The sequence below is a fragment of the Hemibagrus wyckioides genome, linkage group LG24, assembly GCF_019097595.1.
Source record: "Hemibagrus wyckioides isolate EC202008001 linkage group LG24, SWU_Hwy_1.0, whole genome shotgun sequence".
In the NCBI taxonomy this organism is placed as follows: domain Eukaryota; kingdom Metazoa; phylum Chordata; class Actinopteri; order Siluriformes; family Bagridae; genus Hemibagrus; species Hemibagrus wyckioides.
Genome location: NC_080733.1, coordinates 14,693,949 through 14,714,977, shown reverse-complemented (window position 1 = coordinate 14,714,977; position 21,029 = coordinate 14,693,949). Strand labels below are relative to the sequence as shown.

The following is a 21,029-nucleotide window of genomic DNA, read 5'->3' as shown; positions in this document are numbered from 1 at the left end:
AAAAGGAAGCAAAACTATAAAAACAGAAACGGAATTAAACACTGTTACAAAGCGCATGTAATGTTCATGAAGTGTTCAGAAAATGTTCATGAAACATAACTGAATGTATTTGTGGTATAAGCTCACTGTGGTCATCAGGGACTGTGAGCTTCACGCCAATATAATGCTGATACTTTGGCTGGGCAGTCTCTCTTTCTGTCTCTCTCTCTCTCTCTCCCTCCCTTCCCCTCTCTCTCTCTTTCTCCCTCCACTGTCTCTCTTTCCCTCCCCACTCTCCCTCCCTCCCTCTGCCTCCCCGTCTCTCTACCTCCCCTCTCTCCCTCTCCTGTCTCTCTTTCCCTCCCCACTCTCCCTCCCCTGTCTCTCTTTCCCTCCCCACTCTCCCTCCCTCCCTATGCCCACCGTCTCCCCCCCTTCTCCCTCCCTCTGTCTCCCCCCTCTCTTGCTCTCCCTCCATCTGCCCCCCCACCCACCCTCTGTCTCTTTCCCTCCCCTCTCTCCCTCACACTGTCTCTCTCTCTCTTCCTCCCTCTGTCTCTTTCCCTCCTCTCTCTTCTTCCCTCTGTCTCTCTCCCTCCCTCTCTCTCTCTCTCTTGCCCTGTCTGTTTCCCTTCTTTCTCTCGTTACCTCTGTTATATTTGTTTGGTTCTCTCTCTCTCTCTCTCTGTATGTGTCTGCCTCTCTCTCTTTCTGTCTCTCAGTCTTCGAGCTTATAAAGTGCATTAGCAGAGGATTTCCCTCGTTGTGGTAATGATGTAAGCACTGTTCTTCCGCTTATCCATAAAAATCTTTCATATAAAAACTTTCATTTTCAATCCAACATATTGCTCATCACGGTGAAGCTCTGCCCTCGGTCGCACTTCCATAATGAAGTACGTAGTAATCATGGACGTACATGAGCACAGCAATGGGCTGACCGATGATCAGAGAGATCCAGACCGCCGCGTTGCCATAGTTACCTCTCAGGAAGCGGCCCACAAACATGGCGAGCGGAACCTGAAACCAACAGATGGTTTAAAAGAGATACTTTACTCATGGTATAGACTCATGAGTATACCGCAGGGATTAGATCAGGGATTTTAGACTCACCTGAGCCATCATTCCCATAAACGCCCAAAGCCGAAACATCTTCAGCGGCACACTCACCAGGTACTGAGAGAGAACAAACACAACTTGACACGTGAACATGCAAATTCAGACAAAAGCTAAATTAAAATGTTTGGAATAAGTGCTTCAAACTGCTTTTTTTACTTGTAGAGTAGGTTTTAGTCAGTAAAATATTAAGCATGATCATAAAGATCTTTAATGATTAGGAGCAAAGATTCTATTCTCAATATTGATTTCAGAGTTGTTGAAACCTCGTGAAAGAAGGCGGAGAGAAAGAAGACGGCGATCTGAGCTGTCAGCTTGTTCACACCTCTTCTCAACATGGGCTTATAAAAGTGCCTGTGAGCAGAGAAGAAACAGAAAGAGACACATACAATAAGTGGGACTAAGGTTAATGAGCAGGGTTAAACCCCACATTTAATCCACTGGGGGAAAACTCCTAATATCTTAAAGCAGCGATAGTTGAGTGACTGACCAGAATACGATAAATAACAAGCTTGGACTCACCTCAGGCACCATTTATGGACAGGGATGTTCCAGTTTGACCAGAAATATGGCACTGTCTCTGAGTTCCTACAAATATAAGAAACAATTAACCCTACAATTTTTAGCATTTTAATCACCTTAAAAGTACAGCTTGTAGTTTTTAAAAGTGTTTTAGACCACTATAAGCTACAAGATTATAAGATACAGTGGATCTGGCTAGTGCAACCATTTCAGGCTTTTGTTTATGCCCAGAAAATGAGCCCCACAGAGGTAGGCATGGTGTGGTTTGTGGTAAAGAGAGATATTTGTCAATGGTTTCATGTCCAGGACATTAAAAAGGTTAAAAATTGCTTCTTTAAAAAAAATATTTCACTTATCATATTGGTGTAGAACTGTCTCAAATAATTAATTCATCATTTAATTCATTCAATTAATTCATTGTCATCAATTAAAATCCAATAAAATGCCAATAAAATCATTTGATCATCCATCAACTGATTTTAGTAACACGGTTGATGATTGGCCTGTAGTTCGAAGGGTAGGAAATGAACGATAGTTCCTCATCATGCCCTCACCATACTCACCACCAGTCTCTGTAGAACTCTCGGTCTCCAAACTGCATCAGTTCAGCGACAAAGTTCATGGAGGAGTGGAATAACCAGTAAAAAAAGATGAGCCATATTAAATGATTAGGGACCTGCAGGAGAGGACAGGATGGGTTAGAGCAAGAGATAATACTTTTTTCTTTTTTTGGCTGCTTCCTGTTCACGGTCACCACAGCGGATCACCTGGCCCACGTATTTGATTTGGCACAGATTTTATGCTGAATGTCTTTCCTGACACAACCCTCCCAGTTTATCCGGGCTTGGGACCGGCACTGAGATTTAACTCTTCAGTGGCTGGGTTAGAAGAAGAACTGAGGGCAAGAAGCCACAGTCTTCTTTGTGTATTCCAGCTTAGGAAGTTGGGGTCAGAGTGCAGGGGCAGCTATGATACGGCACCCCTCAAGTAGGGATGGTTGAGGACCTTGCTCAATTGCCCAATAGTGGAGCTTGGTGGTGCTTCAATCAACAACCCAGAGTCTTAACCACTTGAACCACCACTGCCTCTCTTTCTGATTTTGTCCTGATATTGATACTGATACTGATAATAGATATCAGTGTCATCTGATTTACACAGGAAATTACACAGAACAGCACACATACAAGTATCCTGTACTCACAGCAAGCTTCAGGAGACGCTCCACCATCCTGGACAAGTCCATGTCCTGTCACAAAACAACAGAGATGATTGATATCCATCAAAATATCAAAGATTTTTCTTCTTTAATCCACACTAAACATGTATGCATTTGTCTAAGAAGCATTTATACTATTTATAACTACAGTCTTTAACTCTTTTTCCCCAGAGGCCAAAAAATGGGATTTTCTCCTGTTTTGTTGTTTCCATGTTCCTTTCACATGTCCCATTCCACAGTGGTGGTTAATATGAAGCTGTTATGAAAGTAGACACTCAGAGCTTTAAGAAGTTGTAGTTGCCACACATACATTACAGCACAGTGGAATTCCTTTCTTCACATATAAGGAGAAGAAAAGCATTGGGAAGTTGGGATCAGAGCACAGGGGCAGCTATGATACAGCGCCCCTGGAGCAAGGAGGGTTAAGGGCCTTGCTCCATTGCCCAACGTTGGTGCTCGGTGGTGCTGGGGCTTGAATCCCGATCCTCTGATCAACAACCCAGAGCCAGTTGAACCCCCCCCCATAAGTTAAGTCAAATGCCACTGTACTGGTTAAAAGGTTATAGTAATCAATCTATGTATTTTTATAATCAATTTATCAAGCGTAGTGGATTTCATCATTTACCAATTGACTGGACAACGAGATTTCAACACCAATGTGGTATTATGATGCCTAATGCAGTAGTTAGTTAACAGAACTATAATATACAGTGCTACTCATCAGACCTTTATTACGAACAGTATTGGCTTGTTCATGGTCAGTTGTGACTCCGAATTCTGACTTTACCTCATTATCCATTACCTCTACAGCATTATCCATGGATTGGATTCAATTTCATATATAAGACACTTTGGATTTAAATAAATAAGAAAATGAATACTCTTTACCTGAAAAGGCTTCATGGAGTTCTGGACAGTCGGCACCATCCACTAAAAACAAAGATGGTTTATTCGTACGCTACAGGAAACACACAAATGACCAAAAAGGAAAAAAACTCTCTCAAAACTCAAGTTTGTCAATACATACCTGCTGGATCAGGCCAACTTGTAACTGCATCAAAAAGAGCTGTAATGAAAAGAGATATGGTGTGGAAATATGTTATAGTATGTTGGACTGATAGGTGTCCTAGAATTCTAAGGGTGCGTCTCAGCAATATACATTGGGATACTGATGAGTCTTTCTGGAAACATTCTAATTTCCTGAGTAGTCACTGTAAAAACCCAAACATATCAAATATTTAAGTTGTATATGCCATATAAATTTGCTAGCTCAATCAGTTATAAATGGTTTAAATGATAAAAGCTTCTTAAATTGACTTTTACAATTAATTCACCAGGAAAATGACCCAAAAATTAGTAGAAGGAGTAAAACACTTCGGGACATGCTGATATTGGAAAATAATCAACTTTGGTTGCATCATAACACATTATTTTGCCTATTACACCAAGGCACTGATTTATGACTCTTTAATAATTAGTAAGTTAACTATCTAACAGTTTTCTTATAAACAGTTTATTAGCAAATGATGAAATAAGCTCACCATTTCAAAAAGTCTCCTGAGCAGGAAGCGCTTCCGTATTCGTGGGGATCGGGGGAAGTTCAGCTCGTAGCACAGCGTTGGGGCAAAAATGAAATAATACATATCTATCGAAAAGGAGAAATAGGTCAGGAGAGAGAGAGAGAGAGAGATCATGGATCCTAACGCTCTCAGAGACTGACATCTTATAGCAATTGTCCATATCATGCATCTTCCATATCATGAAACCTTTCAGCACTAGTACCTCTGTGGGTGAGATTGCCCGGGTAGGTCACATGACTGTGTGCTGCGTTCCCATTGGCTCTCTGCACAGACGGACCTGCAGCCAGTGACAGCAGAGTAAATTAGCAGAGCAAAAAAAAAAAATTTTATTAAATCACTTTACACTGGAACAAGATTTCAAATATAAAAACACTAAAAGTCTTTAAGAGTCAAAACAAGCATAGTTATACCCAGGTCAAGAGTAAACTGAATTAATAAACACACACACACACACACACATCATGCACATGAATACTGATGAAAGCCTGGTGATTTCATACTCCAGTTTATCTCGAGTTGACTGCAGGTCAGCTGGATTAACTGAGTAAATAAACAATTAAAACACACTCGTGATTATCTGCTCCAGCCTGAAAAACATTAACCTACAGCTACGGTGTTCCTGAAAGTGGAAAAAAAACTCTTGTTCCATTGAGGAAATGCAATCTGAGATACACTAGGGCCTGTTTCACTGCACTGAAAACTGAAACTGTGCTTTTCTTTATATCAGCCAGTACCATCATGTAGGTCCCAGGTTCGTGTGGGCCTCGGTACCGATCACACAGCATGACTTTCTGCACATATTTTGGTGTTTAATTTTTTGTAAAATATTTGAGATTTTCCTCCAGTAAAAATGCGGAAATGTCAAGAAATATGACAAAAACATGAAGGAAAATAAATAAATAGTAAATTCAGAAACTGAGCTCCAAAAGAAATGGCACCCAAACCAAAAGTAACCTGAATCGTTAATCAGTACCACAGAAAAAAAAAAAATTGTTTTTTCTTTGCTGTAGTTTTCGAGGCAGAAAATCAAGAGATGGCTGCATGCGCGACTTTACTGAATGCAGAGCTACGAAGAAAGTGAAAGTGTGTCCTGATGAACATCTTATAAAAAAACAGCGCTATAGGATTGCATGCAAAATAAATAGTATTGTCTGTTAGAGATTCCTGTTCTTAAGGGTTTAAAATCATACGAATGCAAACACGGTTATTTATTTAACATCTCAGTTTCAACAACACAGCTTATTCTTAATGCCAAGTCACCTCTCACGCTAGTGTTTTATTATATAACCGGTTCTTGGTAATACGCTCGTGTACACGTGTGCGCTCTGCTGTGTGTGTGATGTTTCTACTCACAGGAGTTGGAGCGAGACAGTTTTCGGGCTTGGACGTGTCTGATTTCTCGGCACCATTTATTCACATCCCTGTAGGAGTAGAGCTTCAGGAAGAGGACTGTGTATACTAATAGTGCAATGATTCCACCCACTGCAAACACACACACACACACAGGGTACAATCAGGTAAATGCTGGAAATTTCAACCAGAACATAATAACAACAACAAGAGCAATAGTAGCCCAGTTAGAGCCACTGAGAGCACAAATACAAGGCTTTTTTAAAACGTGAACTAATTTTCTTGATGTATTGATGCTTCACGTTCCTGTGTATGTGTGCGGCCTGAATGGACACATCTTCTAAGTCAATAACGTCCAAAATATCTCAGAATCCAAACATAAAACATATAAACATATATCCATCCATTAAGGAGCAAAAAGTACATGGTTAGCATTAGATCACTTTTAACAGATTATTAACACCACTCCTAAAAGAGAGAGAGAGAGAGAGAGAGAGAGAAACAGAGAGCGAGAGTGAGAGAACGAGAGAGAAACAGAGAACGAGAGAGAAACAGAGAGAGAGAGCGAGAGAACGAGAGAGAAACAGAGAGAGAGAGCAAGAGGACAAGAGCGAGAGAGAGAGGGAGAGAGAGAAACAGAGAGACAGAGAGAGAGAAACAGAGAGAGAAAGAACGAGAGAGAAACAGAGAGAGAGAGAGAGAGAGAGTGAGAGAGAGAGGGAGAGGGGAGAGAGACAGAGAAATAGAAAAAGAGAGAGAGAGAGAGAGAGAGAGAGATGATTAAACATTTAAGATTTTTTGCTTTAGAGGTCAAATACAGCTCTCAAAATTAGAATGAAAATGTTCACATATAAAAAATCTAATAAAAATCTGTTTAATCTCTAAAAATCTGACAGATCTGCATGTCATTCAGGCAATAAAAAAAACAGATTTAGTCCAACTTTTAACCCAAAATGACCCAAAAATGACATGGGAATAAAACAAGTGCTCTTAATGAGGCCAGTATAAATCAGGCAGCTCCCATAATGCCACACTTTGCAGTCCAGATTAGGATCCATACAGACAGAAGCCTGCAGCAAGAACAGATCATCTCTTGTGTGCTTATAATAAAGGAAACGGTACCTGGGGTCATAGAGGTCAGCGTGAGGACGGTGGCGGACGGAAAGCACAAAACAGCAATGAGATTGACGCAGTAGAGGAACGTCCCAGTGCTCTCTGAGATTCTGCCCTGAAAGCAAGCCACAAAAGCCTCATCAGGTCATGATACACCATGTGCGTAAGGTTGTTATAACTAGGTAATTATAGCTGACGTTAGTTTTAAACGCTGCTAGGGGATTCGTGCAGGTTTACGGATGATTAGAGTACGACTCTCACCATAGCCAGCTGTCTTTCCGTGTACAGAGCTGCCATGATGAACACGTTGGACACTGAAAGAACAAATCAACACAACATTTCAACACAGCAGGAAACATCCATTGTGGGAAAAACTGTTGGATTCGATTAGGAAAGTGCAGCTCACCGTCTATTTCACTGTCTAACTTTGAGAATATATTCATTTCACAAAGATATCTTTCGTGCACAAACGAGGAAGTGAAAAATAAACATGGAATGTACCAATACTGAAAAGAGAAAATCATATTATGCACGTTTCTTTGTCCCAGATAATGTCAGCAAAGTGAACTGGAGTGCTTTTGTGCCAAAAGAAGAAGTTGATGAGCAAAGACTAGGGGTATGATTAGGTTTTGTCTCTAAATGAGAACAGAAATCAGTTAGCTTAAATCCCCGCCTTATCCACTAGCTAATCTAGCTTATCCATTTAGCTTAGTGAAAACAGAAGTGTGGCATATTGATAATATTCATAATAGCTTTTTGGACTTCAGGAACATGATTCATAAATATGGACAGTGGAGAGAGACATATGTACAGGTTTTATAGCTATATAACGAAACAACAAGTGCAATATGGACAGGTTTTATGCTAAAGAAAGGGCAAAATATAACTACAGTATATTTCATTGAATAAAGGGTGGAATATGGACAGGTTTTGTGTCTAAAAATAACGAGACAGCAACAAAATACATCCAGAATCCTAATAACTGAAGAGAAGAATGAAAAAGTGTATTAATAAGATGCCAAAAAAAAGGGTGCCTAAATAAGATTGTAATGCATTTGGGCATAAATATGAGAAAAGCAACACATAAATAGGCTTTTTTGTTAAAAGGAAATTAATCTGTAAAAAAGACAATATAGTTGGTTTTGTGTCGAAATTAGAATGGAAACAAAATGTTTTGCAATTTATTCCCAATTTAAAGAGAGGGAATTGAAATATTATTAAACATTAATGTTCATTAATTTAGAAGAAATGTGAGAAGTAGAATACGGACAGATTTTGTGCCTTAAGAAAATCTGTAACTTCTGTTTCGTAAAGAGATAATGATAAATTACCGATGATAAGGCATGCAGCAGGCCAGCTGTATGGGTCCTTTAAGAAGAGGGAGACCACCTGGATAGGGTCCACCAGTATGCCATATCTGAAGAAGATGAACAGAGAATAAACATCAGGATCAAAATCACTGAAGCAATTCATCTTCTACTGAACACAGAACGTGTCCTAAAGGAATAAAAACACAGACACAAATAGTAGATGGAGAACTCTTTCTTTGTTGTTGTTTTTTTATTTCCGTTTATAAGGCTTGCCTGAAAGATTTAGACTAGGTGTACATCAAGACTGAAAACTCCTAGGACAATGTGCAGGGTTGCCAGGTTTCAGTAAAAAACACAACATCTGCAATTTAAAATGAACAAAAAAAAGACTTGTTTGCTTATATATTTTTTACTTGTGTATAAAAAATATATACAGATCACCAAAAGTGGGCACTGGTGGCTCAGTGGCAGGTTTCTTGCCTACCATGCACTGTAAAAAAAAATCCTAATTTTACAGAAAATAACTCTAATTTTTTTTACAACAGTTTCCCGTTATTTAAAATTATATTTAAAAACCAGTAAAATGACCAATATTATAAACTAATTTGTATGTGTATGTGTTGTATGTGTATTTCTACATTCAAACTCTGTAATTCTAAAAAGAAATTTAGTTAACTTTTGTCATTACACCAACGCATGTTTTTTAAAGTTTTAAAACTTAAAGTTTTTTTAAAATATATGTAGGCCAAAATGTTTGACGTTCAATTGACATCAAATCAATGTCATGTTTTAGATGTGAAATTGACGTCATATTGACATCAATAATTCAGCTGTTAATTCACTGAATAATTCACTTTTTCTTATAAGGCATTTGGCATCTGAAGCTGGTTTTGTAATGTCAAAAGCATGGTGGCTTAGTGGTTAGCACTGTTGCCTCACAGCAAGAAGGTCCTGGGTTTGAATCCCAGGTTCGACGTGAATGTTAGGTTGGTTGGTAATTCTAAATTGGAATACTCACATAGAAGTAAGTGTGTGTGGTTGTCTGTCTATATGTGTGACCCTGTGATGGACTGGCAGGGTGGGATAGGCTCTAGCAGACCCCTGTGACCCTAGTTAGGAATAAAGCTGGTATAGAAAATGGATCTGTTCAGACTAAGAAAGTGTCCAAAAGGGCCTGATAAATAAAAGTTTAATTACTTTTGTGTCATTATTTTGGTGTTCAAAATAAGACCTCAATATGTTGACGTCAATTTGATTTGCTTTTTTGACTTGTTTTTTGACATCATTTTTTGGCGTCAGTTTGATGTCATATAATAATAAAGGAAACATCTGTAAAATTACAGTGTTTTTCTGTAAAATATTTAATGCTGTCATTTTATAGAAAGTAGTGGTTCATAATAGTAAAGGAAAAATCCGTAAAATTACAGTGTTTTTCTGTAAAATATTTAAGAAAAATGTATGTAAAATGACTGTTTTTGCACTTTATTTGAATGAACGTATTTTACTTTAATTTTACGGTTTTTGTTTGGCAGCCGGTGCTGCCAGTGATTTGACCGTTTTTTTACGAGATTTTTTTTTACAGTGTGCGGAAGGCCTGGGTTTGATCCCCAGCCACTGAATGCAGTGCTGGTCCCAAGCCTGGATACTTGGGAGGTTAAAACCTGTGCCAAGTTGTTGTGTGGACCAGTTGGTACACTGTGGTGACCCCTCAAACATGAAGGGAGCAGCCGGAGCAGCCGAAAAATCAACAACAGAGCACCCAAAGACTGTAGATCTGCATTATTTTCAGTATGTTGATATTGTGTGCTGAACCTGGCAACCCTGCTCACTAAACAAAGACCAAATGTTGGATACTTTAGGTGCAAATATGAAAGCGGATATGAATATTTTGAGCACCAAGCAGATACAGATAAAAAATAATGGCACTGGGTTACACACTCTACAAGTGTGTATACACTTGTCCATTATTTACCTGTATTTATTTATCTTCGAACTTTCATCTTTATTTGTTTTACACACATCATATATCCAGCGTTATCTTTTTATACACTTTTGCATAACACTAATTTACTACTTAACCTTGTGCCCTGCGGATATGGGTGGGGTCATATTGGAATAGACTAGGTTGATCGGTCACGTGAAGAAATTTGCAATGATGCTTCTTTCCCAAGGGATCAAACAGAGCTAACCGTCCACTTTATTAGGAACACCTGTACACCTGCACATTCATGCAATTATCCAATCAGCCAATAATGTTGCAGCATTGCTAAGAATAAAATCATGTAGTATGCGGTGTCAGATAGTCTGGCTTGAGTAATTCAGAAACTTCTGATCTTGGTGGATCTTTATGCTCAACAGAGGTCAGAGAATGACAGCCAGACTGTTTAAAGCTGATAAGAAGGCTACTTTAACTCAAATAACTACTCTTTACATCCGGGATTAATAGAAAAGCATCTCAAAACATACAATAAATTGAAACTCTGGGTGTAGCTACAACAGCAGAAGACTACGGTGGAACCGGTGTGGTCTCCTGCTGTTGATTTCTTTCCTCTCTAGTACTCAGAGTCTGAGATGTGTAAATGACTCTGTCATTATTGTGAAAGTTCACTTAGATAAAAGTATCTTTTTTCGTATCACTAAGATACTAAACGGTATCAGGTACCACACACTTACTTTATGAGGTTCTCCAGGAAAAGGCGTGCATTGGACAAAACCTTCAAAAGAAAGAAAGACATGTCAGTTTCTCGGTTTGGACAACGTTCTAGCTAATCATTTGTTAATCGAGATTTTTGTGGCTCAATTATCACCTTTTACCGCATGCTCTATAGGGTTGTAAAAAAAAAGAATACAGCAATCACAGGGATCAAAGTCTTTAGCTATGAGATACCAGACCTGGATTATCAGAAAATTCTTTACCATGTCAATAAAGAAGGGTGTAAAATCTCAGAATACATTATGCTTTACAGACTATAAGTTAAAAATGGGCCTTAACAAAAAGTACATCATCCTTGGTAACTGTTTGGGAGTGTAGATTCGCTACATAAAAACGTGGCTGTTTTTAGACAGAACTGCAGCCTGACCTCATTACACCAGCGCTCATATGGACGCCTTCCAGTCGCCGAGCATTGCCACAATGAGCCCCTCTACAAGTGTCACATTTGCACCCTACTCACGTTTCCTTTCCAGATAAAGTCTTTGCAGCACATATTCACTTGTTCTTATACAAATATATATATTCATAAACCATAACAAACCTGCTAACCCTGTAATAGCCAGGAGTGCTATCTACACCTTCTTAACACCCCCAGCACTATCACAGCCAAGCAAAAAAAGAGGCATGGTTACTAAGCAACACCTCATTCACACACTCACAAATAATAGCATTTGGACCCACTGACCTATTTTGGTGCTGCTACCTCAGTTCAGAGCGTTATAGGAAGATACCAGCATGGAAGAAGTGACCAAACAACAGCAAAAAACTTAACTGATGGACTGAAGCTTTTTCTCTTTACTTGTTGTTGCTGTTTTCATTGGCAAATCTTTCAAAATACTGCTATTTCATCGTCATAAATGAACGTGCCGTGTTCATCTGGTGGGGTTGACGTTTTCAAATCCCCCAGTTAAGTGGGATTTTTGTGTGCATTTTACCGTTCACTACAGAATGAAAAGTCCAGGGGTGGAGTCAGACCTGATACAGCTCCTAATACATAGATGGAGTCAAACCAAGGAAATAGAGATAACTCATTATGTGTCACACTGGATATTTGATGTAAAGTGTGTCCCATCGAGTACAGTGTCTCCTGAGTAAGAATACAGGGTTAGGGTTATACTAAGAATTGGATCAGGTCCAGCTCCACCCCTGGACCTTTGGTTCTTCTTTTTGGTACTTCACCCAAACATCGCCTTAATACAACTGACTGTTATTTGATCTGTAAAATGCACTGATGTAGGGATCATATTCCCAAGTCGCTAGTGTTATCGGAAATCACCAGCGCTCATTTGTCCCTGGGAGTCGTTGTATGAGTAAACGCAACATAGGTCTATATGTACTGATTATGACTGACTTAACCTCAATGCTGGTAAAGAACATAAAAAGTAAGACACAAAATGTTTTTGGAGCTTAAACCAACACTTAGCAGCAATATTTCTAGTCACAAGCTGTACTTTCCTCATCTGAAGCACCCCTAACCAGCAGTTTCCTACTTAATAGCCATAATTACTCATTACCAGACACAAAGCATTGTGGGACACTTTAAGGGTCTATAATGAGAAAAATAAAATCCTGGAGTGGAGTGTTCTTGTTTCAAAGACCAAAAACTCTCTCTCTCTCTCTCTCTCTCTCTCTCTCTCTCTCTCTCTCTCTCTCTCTTTCTCTCTAAGCGTAAGTAAAAATGATTGTTTATTTTTAGAAGGGACATGTGAGATTTCCAAGAATATATTCATCTGAATGAATGTGAAAATGCTGGGTTTTGATTAGTGTGCATAAATAAAGTTTACCTAGAGACAATTCAGGTCGATAAGGGAACTCTGAATGTGTTTTTTGTTTCTGCAGCCTATCTTTAGTCACTGTTAAACAGGCTGGCACAGACACCAAGCTCGGCATGCTCATAACCCTGTACCTGGCGCTCCATGCGAGTGTCCAGTTCTTGTTTATGGTCTATCAGAGGTCAGTGGGTGAGAGAATAGGGTAAAGGGTGACGGGGATAAGCAAGGACACTGGGTGTGTAGTGCAAATGTGTAAATCATAAAGTCCCAGTAGACCAGGGGATTATGATCCAATGAGTCCCCATAGAGAGGTAAAAGGTCCTGGGACCTATGGACGTATTACTTTTCCAAGTACATCATGTAACACATTGATCTTCAGTGTTAAAGGTTTTATTGCTTTATTATGATGCCACTGATGTCTGATAGGACACTATCAGACTGCAGAATTGAGTTTCTAGCACTGTGTAGATTTTATACCCGAAATAACTGTTTTAAAGAAGATTACTGTAATACTTTCTGTTAAAAAAAAAAATACCACGGCCAAATATTCGTTCTTACTGCAAACATTTTGGCACAATGGGTAGCATTGTCTTCTCACAGCTCCAGGAGAGATTTTCTGTCTAGTTTTTAGCACACATTCTTCCCTTGCCCCTGTGGGTTTCCTCAGGGTTCTTGGGTTTCCTCCCACTGTCCAAAAATCAGATAATGTGTGATTGTGTGTGTGCAAGGAGCAGCAATGCACTGACGCTCAATCCAGGGTATATCATAAGGATATAAAGATAAGGTCTCATAATTAAGTATGTAATTAAGTGATATGATTTTGTATACATTATACAAAAGCTATGATTTGGCATAATAAGGAAGTCAAACCTTTGGAAAGAAAAACAAGGACGGAAGGAAGGAAGGAAGGAAGGAAGGAAGGAAGGAAGGAAGGAAGGAAGGAAGGAAGGAGGAACTATACAGAGTAAATCCTCAAAACTATTTGCATGTGTTTTTATGCAAATAACATTGCACTATTCGCATGTGTCTTTATGTAAAAGGCATGTGTCATTAATTATGGAGTTGATTTTATTCTGTTTTCTATAAGTCCATTTTTAAATCATAGAACCCAAGTTTCAGCACGATTTAAGAACCTATAGTGGCTAGAAAGTTACACCAGTGATCAAGCTGGGCATAGCTTCCTCTTTTGTTTTTCAAGCATCAACATATTTATCTATACTAACCCTAACCCTAGGGAAACAGATTGTACGTGAGCTGACTCACTGCATATGAAGCTGAGTTTAACTTCTATCATCGGTGAGAGAAACAAGCACATGGCTGATGTACGACTGTGTGTAAAGATGACTCCTGAGAAGTGAAGCTAATTGTGTGGAGAGAGAAAGAAAGAGACTGGGGGTAAGAAAGTTGTCGCTTTCGCTAAGATGAGTGTCGCAAGCAGTGGAGCAAGGTCAAGTCACATTCGCTCCGTCCAAGTCATTCCTTTCACAATCGAGTTCACGTTCTCACACTGGCCACGCAAAGCAGGGTTGCGCCAGCTCGACATTTGCATTGCTGATTAGAGGTCAAACCGAGACGAAGACTTGAAAACAGTGTTTACTGAAGGCCCGATGGATGAGGCTGTCCTCAGGCTGCATTCTGAGCAAAAAAACGTATGTCTTATGTACAAAACTGGCATATATGTGCTAATAAATCATCTAAACATATGTATTTAAAGAAGGAACAAAACAGGTTGGAAAATAAGAAAGGCAGCTGATTATATACAGTTGATGTACTAAACATTTAGTTTTAGTCTGTTTTGTGTTCGTTTTTTTTTTCTTTTATCACAATATATATGTACAATCATTTTAGAGCAATTTATTATCTTCTAATATAGCTTGTACTGAACAGGGGATTATTTTTATACATATCTGGCAATCCTATTTCTGTCTAACATCATTTAAAGTCTTAACTGGTGACTGTTAAACAAATCAGCCATATTAAAGCCCTTCACACTTATTTTGACACAATTATCTTTTTCAGTTTTGGACTTTTATTTTATTATTATTATTATTTTTAAATAACTTACTGAACTCGCATTTCCTCTTCAGCCATGAACTTTCCGGTGGTTAACCATTTCCTCTCCCATGGCAGCTTTTACAATTTGCGGTAAGAATTTAGTAGGTTGTTGCAGTAACGGTTTGCGACATGAGCTACAGCTTTACAAGCCGAGGTTTGTGCTGCGTCTCCTTGCGTCTGACTTTGTGTGTGCGCATTGTTTTATATTCAGTCACAAGATCACAACAATGTATTACAAGCCATTTTGGAGATAAACCTGAAAAAGTTCTTATTCTTAGATTCAGAGTATTGGCTCTCAGGCTTATTTTCAGTTCGTGTGCAACGATTTTTAACATGATTTGCATATTTTCCTTTGATGGGGGCAGGAATTAGGCTGAGTTTGCATTCTTCCTGTGTTGAATAAATGTTTTAACTGCATTTTAATTAGCATGAATCGTTCCCTGTTGACTTACAGTTAAAAATCTGCAAGCGTTTGCTTCAATATAAACCTTATTAGAGCTGAAATGAAGCTTTACCCTGACCACAGAAGCTCATTATGGAGTAGACCTTCATAAACCTGTATTTTAACTAAAACATGACGAGGACCGAGGACTTCTAATGGATCAGGGTTCAGCTGTTTGTTGCAAATTGTTGAGTATATGTGTGAAGTAATTTATCGATCCTCGCCATTTTATAACTGGAGCAGCAGCATTTCCTTTGTGTTTGCTTTTGCGTTTTGTTGTGGAGCTCTTACCAGCATGACCACACACCAGTTGAGGATTCCTCTGTAGTTGCTGTAGCCGCTCTCGGAGCTGAGCAGTGACTCCTGGAGCCGATGGCAGCTGGAAAGACAATGAGGGCAAAAGGTTTTAGTGTCATAAGATTCTGACTGGAGATGACACTGTTATTGTGAAAACAACAAGCCATGCTCTAGTGTTGCTCAACTGCAGCGCTTATTACATTATTGCACTAAAAGTGTCGCGGCCTATTGGGATTCTTATCTCAGATTGTATTCACTGATACAATGATGATGATAGATGATAGAGCACATGCACACACACACACACACACACTATTAACTACTTTCACCTCAGAACTTTTAAAAACTTTTCCCATCACTCTTGAAATCTTGAATCTGGTTATAGATGTTGTTGATGATGATGATGATTAAATTTTCTATAACAGCAGCTCTAACAGTAGTTCACAGGATTTCTACAACTTTATATGTCATCATTTCTATAATAATAACTAACACAGGGATGTGTATAGCAGAGAATGTCTATAAACACGCATTAAAACAATCTCTGAAAACTGGGAAGAAGTCTCCAGTGACTCCAGAGTTAAACCTTGATATGAGAAAGTCTTCAGGATGATGAGTTTAAACTTTGTGGGTTCTTGGAGATTAGCTGTGTTGTTGCTGATGGTGGTGTTTTTACCAAATACATAAGTGAGAACAAAAACTAATTTGTATGGTTGACATTCCACAACAATGTATAGAAATAAAATGTAATTTTTTTTAATGAATAAACACTGTAATTATTCACAAACAGAAGAATAAATACTCTGGGACATGCTCAGTTTTATTCCTAACCAAACAAATCTCTCTAATGTAGAATTTACAGCAATATAATAGTGAAGAATTATCCATATGTCCATATTCTATGGGCCAGGGGTCTCAGGGCACGAGGTGGGGGACACCCTGAAGAGAGCAACCCATCACAGGGCACAATCACTCACACACACGTTATGGGCAATTTAGTGATGCCAATCAGCCTACAAAGCAGGTCTTTGGACTGGAGAAGGAAACCGGTGTACCTGAAGGAAATCCTGAAGCAAAGAGAGAACCAGAAAACTCTACACACACTTAGAACGGGAATCAAATCTCAGCCCCTAAGATATGAGGCAAACATGCTAACCACTAAGCCACTGATCTATTATTATTTCATGCTATTATATATTTATTATATTATTATTCAATGACATATTTAATAACAGGACAACTTGTATGTGAGAATTCCACATAAAGCAGTAGAAATCAGAAGTCTGGAGTTTTATTAATAGGAATTGTTAAGCAAATACTAAGCCGTTAGTTAACTTTACAAAGGAATCAAGAAGGACAATGATGAAATTAGATGCAATATCCTTCATGCTATTTCTTTTATTCATGAACATGAACAGTTCTTCAAATCGTAATTAAACACAGAGTTTAAGTGCAAGAATTTTCAATCACTGTGTTTACTCTATTTTCCTGTTTCAGTTTCAGTGTATGATGTTCGTTAGTTCTCTGGATGCATTTTTATATACTTGCTATTATATGTATTCACCTGTTAGGCCATAGTTTAGGGTTAGTGGTGCGGTGAACGAAATAATTACAACTTAACAAATAGGAAAGATCGAAATCTAACAAGTACATGAAAGTGAGCTTAAATTCTCAGGTAAAACTGCTATAAACACACTGTAGAGCTTTTGAACAAAGCCCTTAACCTTAAACTTTAACAGCTCCGGACTATTCTCTGCCATGTCAGGCACTTCAGACATAACTGTCTATAGTCTATCTATAAAGATGCTAAGATTTTGACCTTGAGTTTTGGAAGTTTTGCATTTAAGCCCTCACATTATCAAACTCAACGTGGCAAAAAACAAACACAACCTGATAATATCGTAGCAGAGCACGCAATCACAAGAACACACTGTGGGTTTAACCACTCATTATAATTGTTTATAACTCCAGTGATGCTACAGTGCCAGCCTCTGATTTCTTGTGAACAGATATACAACAAGCATATCACATATTATAGGCTAAATTGACCTTTGTGTGATTCTTTCCCCAAACTGCCACAAAGCATAGAATTGTCCAGAATGTCTCTGTATGCTGTAGCGTTACAATTTCCCTTTACTGGAGCTAAGAGGCTCAAACACTGTTTCAGCAGGACAATGCCCCCGTGCACGAAGCCCTGGTCTACGAAGAAGGTCTATGAAGACATGGTGTGGCGGTTAAGGTTGGAGTTGAAGACCTTAAGTGTCCTACACTGAGCCCTGACTTTGAACCCCAGTGAACACCAATTTGGGATGAACTGGAACACCGATTGAACCCCCAGACCTCCTCACTCTTACAACATAGGTGTCTGGTCTCACTAATGCTCTTCTAGCTGAATGAACACAAATCCCAACAGCCATGCTCCAACATCTGGTGGAAAGCCTTCACAGCTGATTATAACAGCAAAAAAGGATGGACTAAATCCGTGCAACAAGCACATAAGATTGTGTGTGATGGTCAGATGTCTATAAAGATTTGTCCATACAGAGTAGCTAGGACATAAACATACAAACATGACATTTTATGAGGACAATTAGTGCATAAAAATATAAATATGATGGTTTATGAGGACAATTTTAGTAATGTCACTGATTAACCGCTTGCTAGCTGTAATAAAATTAGCCAGCTGCAAGCACTTGGATGTCTAAAACAAACAAAGTAGTGGTTAAAGTTTTAAGTTGCTCAATAGGAACATACTATGAGCACAAGGTAAAGTTTATTATTAACTATCATTGACATACTATTGCTCGACATAACTCAAAAATCTGTAAGTAATGTAAATCAGGTTATATTATGAATTCTGTCCTTCCCGTTAGCCTCACAGAGACTAACGTAAGTTAATTGTAAGTTAGTTGGTGAATAGTTATCATTTGTCAGGGAACAGGACAATGCTATATAATTAGTTACAACACATATTTTAAAATAGTCTCATATTTTTGAAACTTATCAATTTCAAGTTTCAACACAAACTGAATGGGGAAATAATAATAAACCAAACTGTAATGTTGATTTCAGCTTCTGATTAGAGGTCATTCATTCCGTACTTGTTTTCTTATTATTATTTAATAATCATTTAATTAGCTAACTTCAGGGGGTGTGTTATAGCAGGAAAAAAACACCAGGGTCAGATGAATGCATTAATATCATCAGTGCTGGTGTTTAGGGTTTAAGCTTTTGATTAGAGATCATTCATTCCAGACCTTTCTTTGATTATTATTATAATTATTTAATAATCATTTCATTACTAACTTCAGGGGGTGTGTTATAGCAGGAGAAAACACCAGCGGATTGAGATGCTCAGATGAATACATTAATATCACCAGTGCTGGTGTTGAGTGTTTAAGGTGGTCAGTGAGGTTTCTAAACAGTTATGCTGGTTATATGGCACGTCTTGGTGTTATGACCACTACCACCGTAAGAGAGCTCGTGCGCGCGTGCAACCATTCATCAGCCTGGAGTGAATAAGCCCTCTATAACCGATCTAACCTGTGACTTTACCTGATCCGGTCCTTAAGGCCATCGTCTTTGCTCTTGGCCGTCTCGTGCACCTGCTCGCTGTTGGCGTTAGCGTTGCGGGGGGTATCACCGCCGCTCGGGTCGCCCCTGCCCGCGCGCTTCGAGCTCGCGCCGGCCGCTGCGCCTTCCCCGCAGATCGTCAAGGTCCTCCGCCTGCGCGTCACGGCGCCTCTCTCGCGCCTGTCGCCCATGTTTCCATCTAGGATAAGGCTGCGTGAGACATCGTGAACGATGCGGGAGCGTATCAGACCGTCGTGCAACCAGGCCAGTGAGAGGAAGTCATCTTTTAAAGATCCGTGAGTCGTGTCAAGAAATGGGCGAAAAAAACCGTGAGAGAGCGATGGGTGTGTTCACTTGTGTCGACGCCAGCTCAAGCTCCGCACATTGTGCGCAAAAAGATTCGTAGTGGGCGTGGCCTCATGGAGGAATACATTCATTTCAGACCAAAAAACAGTGATGTGGTTTTAGCCCTGATTTTAAGCCAGCTTTACACTGTAAGATATCCTCCATGATTAAGTGCTCCTGCAACCAAAGATATCCAACAGCAAATGGTGCGTTCCTACAATGTTAGAAAGATGACCACTACAAAGTCCCAATAATGAGTAAACAGGAGTTTCTTTGAGTTTCCAAGATGTAAATAAGAAAACATGGCAGAATCAGTGGATGCAACCTCTGTAGTTTACAAGAAAATCTGTGAAGCTGATTTCAGTTATTATGTGCTTGGTACATGCAGCAGGTGACTGAAATATAAGCATATTGATGATCATTTAAGCAGTGATAGGAGAGAAATTGTTTGGTTTGCATTACACAAATACACCTGATGTGCATTATACACCGATCAAGCATACCATTATGACCACCTGCCTAAGATTGTGCCTTTTTCTGCCAAAACAGCCCTGACCTGTCAAGCCATGGACTCCACTAGGTCCCTGAAGGTGTGCTGTGGAATCTGGCACCAAGATGATAGCAGCAGATCCTTTAAGTCCTGTAGGTTGTGAGGTGGGGCCTCCATGGTTACAATTTTACAATTTTTTAGCCTCTTAAAGGACGCTTACAGGACTTAAAGGATACTTTACCACTGCAGACCGGGAACACCCCACAAGAGCTGCAGTTTTGGAGATGCTCTGATCCAGTCGTCTAGCCATCACAATTTGGCGCTCAAATCCTTACACTTGCCCATTTTTCCTGCTTCTAACATCAACATTGAGGACAAAATGTTCACTTGCTACCTAATATATCCCACCCACTAACAGGTACCATGATGAGGAGATCATCAGTGTTATTCACTTCACCTCTCAGTGCTCATAATGTTATGCCTGATCAGTGTATGTTCTTCATTTTCTAGAGGCAGAATTAAAAGCCTTTTTGTTGTTAATTAAGATAAGGTACACCTCCACCTTCCTATGACCTAAGTGACGCACATGATCTTGTAATTACCACTTCCTAACTCGTAAACATAAGCTTCCTAGGAGGAATTCAGTGCTCAGAAAGTTCTGAAAGTATCAGAGAATTTTGCTTAACATCTCAACAGCTGTTTGTGCTGCTATGATACCCATCTAAACTCCACTAATAGGATCATAATGATTTAATGCCCTGCTTCTGTATCACCTGAAAATTGCTCACTGCTGCTGATGGCCCCAAATGAACAGTGTAAAGATGAGCAGAATGAGATTACTGTGGATTTGAAACCATAAGCATTACTATACTTCTTCACTTGATAGCCTTAGGACTGTAATTGATTACTAAAAACAGATTTGCATTCAAGACTCCATCATTGAAGAGTTCAGTTTGGTAAAACAGACTTTCAGTTAAATCTACAAGTCCAGAAATAACTCCGATGCTCATTTTCAAGGTCCTGTTTACACAACTCGATAGCAGACAGTTAAGGAAGTGAAATATAATCACACCCAGACAAGGATGAGTTCCCTTTTAAAAATGCTTTCTCGCAAGTTTTCTTTCGCATATCATGTTTTGGAGAGTTTTTCTTACCACCT

General features: G+C 39.2%; 1 protein-coding gene across 1 annotated transcript; it reads right to left on the bottom strand.

The window, feature by feature from the left end:
- Window positions 1-508: 508 nt before the first annotated feature.
- dgat1a (diacylglycerol O-acyltransferase 1a) lies at window positions 509-19,393 on the bottom strand. The gene is made up of 17 exons (XM_058377233.1): window positions 19,018-19,393; window positions 15,457-15,544; window positions 10,857-10,897; window positions 8,205-8,290; window positions 7,135-7,187; window positions 6,883-6,988; window positions 5,764-5,892; window positions 4,613-4,687; window positions 4,372-4,475; window positions 3,858-3,896; window positions 3,719-3,760; window positions 2,816-2,860; window positions 2,178-2,290; window positions 1,615-1,680; window positions 1,359-1,446; window positions 1,090-1,152; window positions 509-996 (listed from the first exon to the last, which is right to left on the bottom strand). The coding sequence occupies exons 1-17, from the start codon at window positions 19,224-19,226 to the stop codon at window positions 832-834; spliced, it is 1,512 nt and encodes a 503-aa protein (XP_058233216.1). The 5' UTR covers window positions 19,227-19,393; the 3' UTR covers window positions 509-831.
- Between the last annotated feature and the right edge of the window lie 1,636 nt (window positions 19,394-21,029).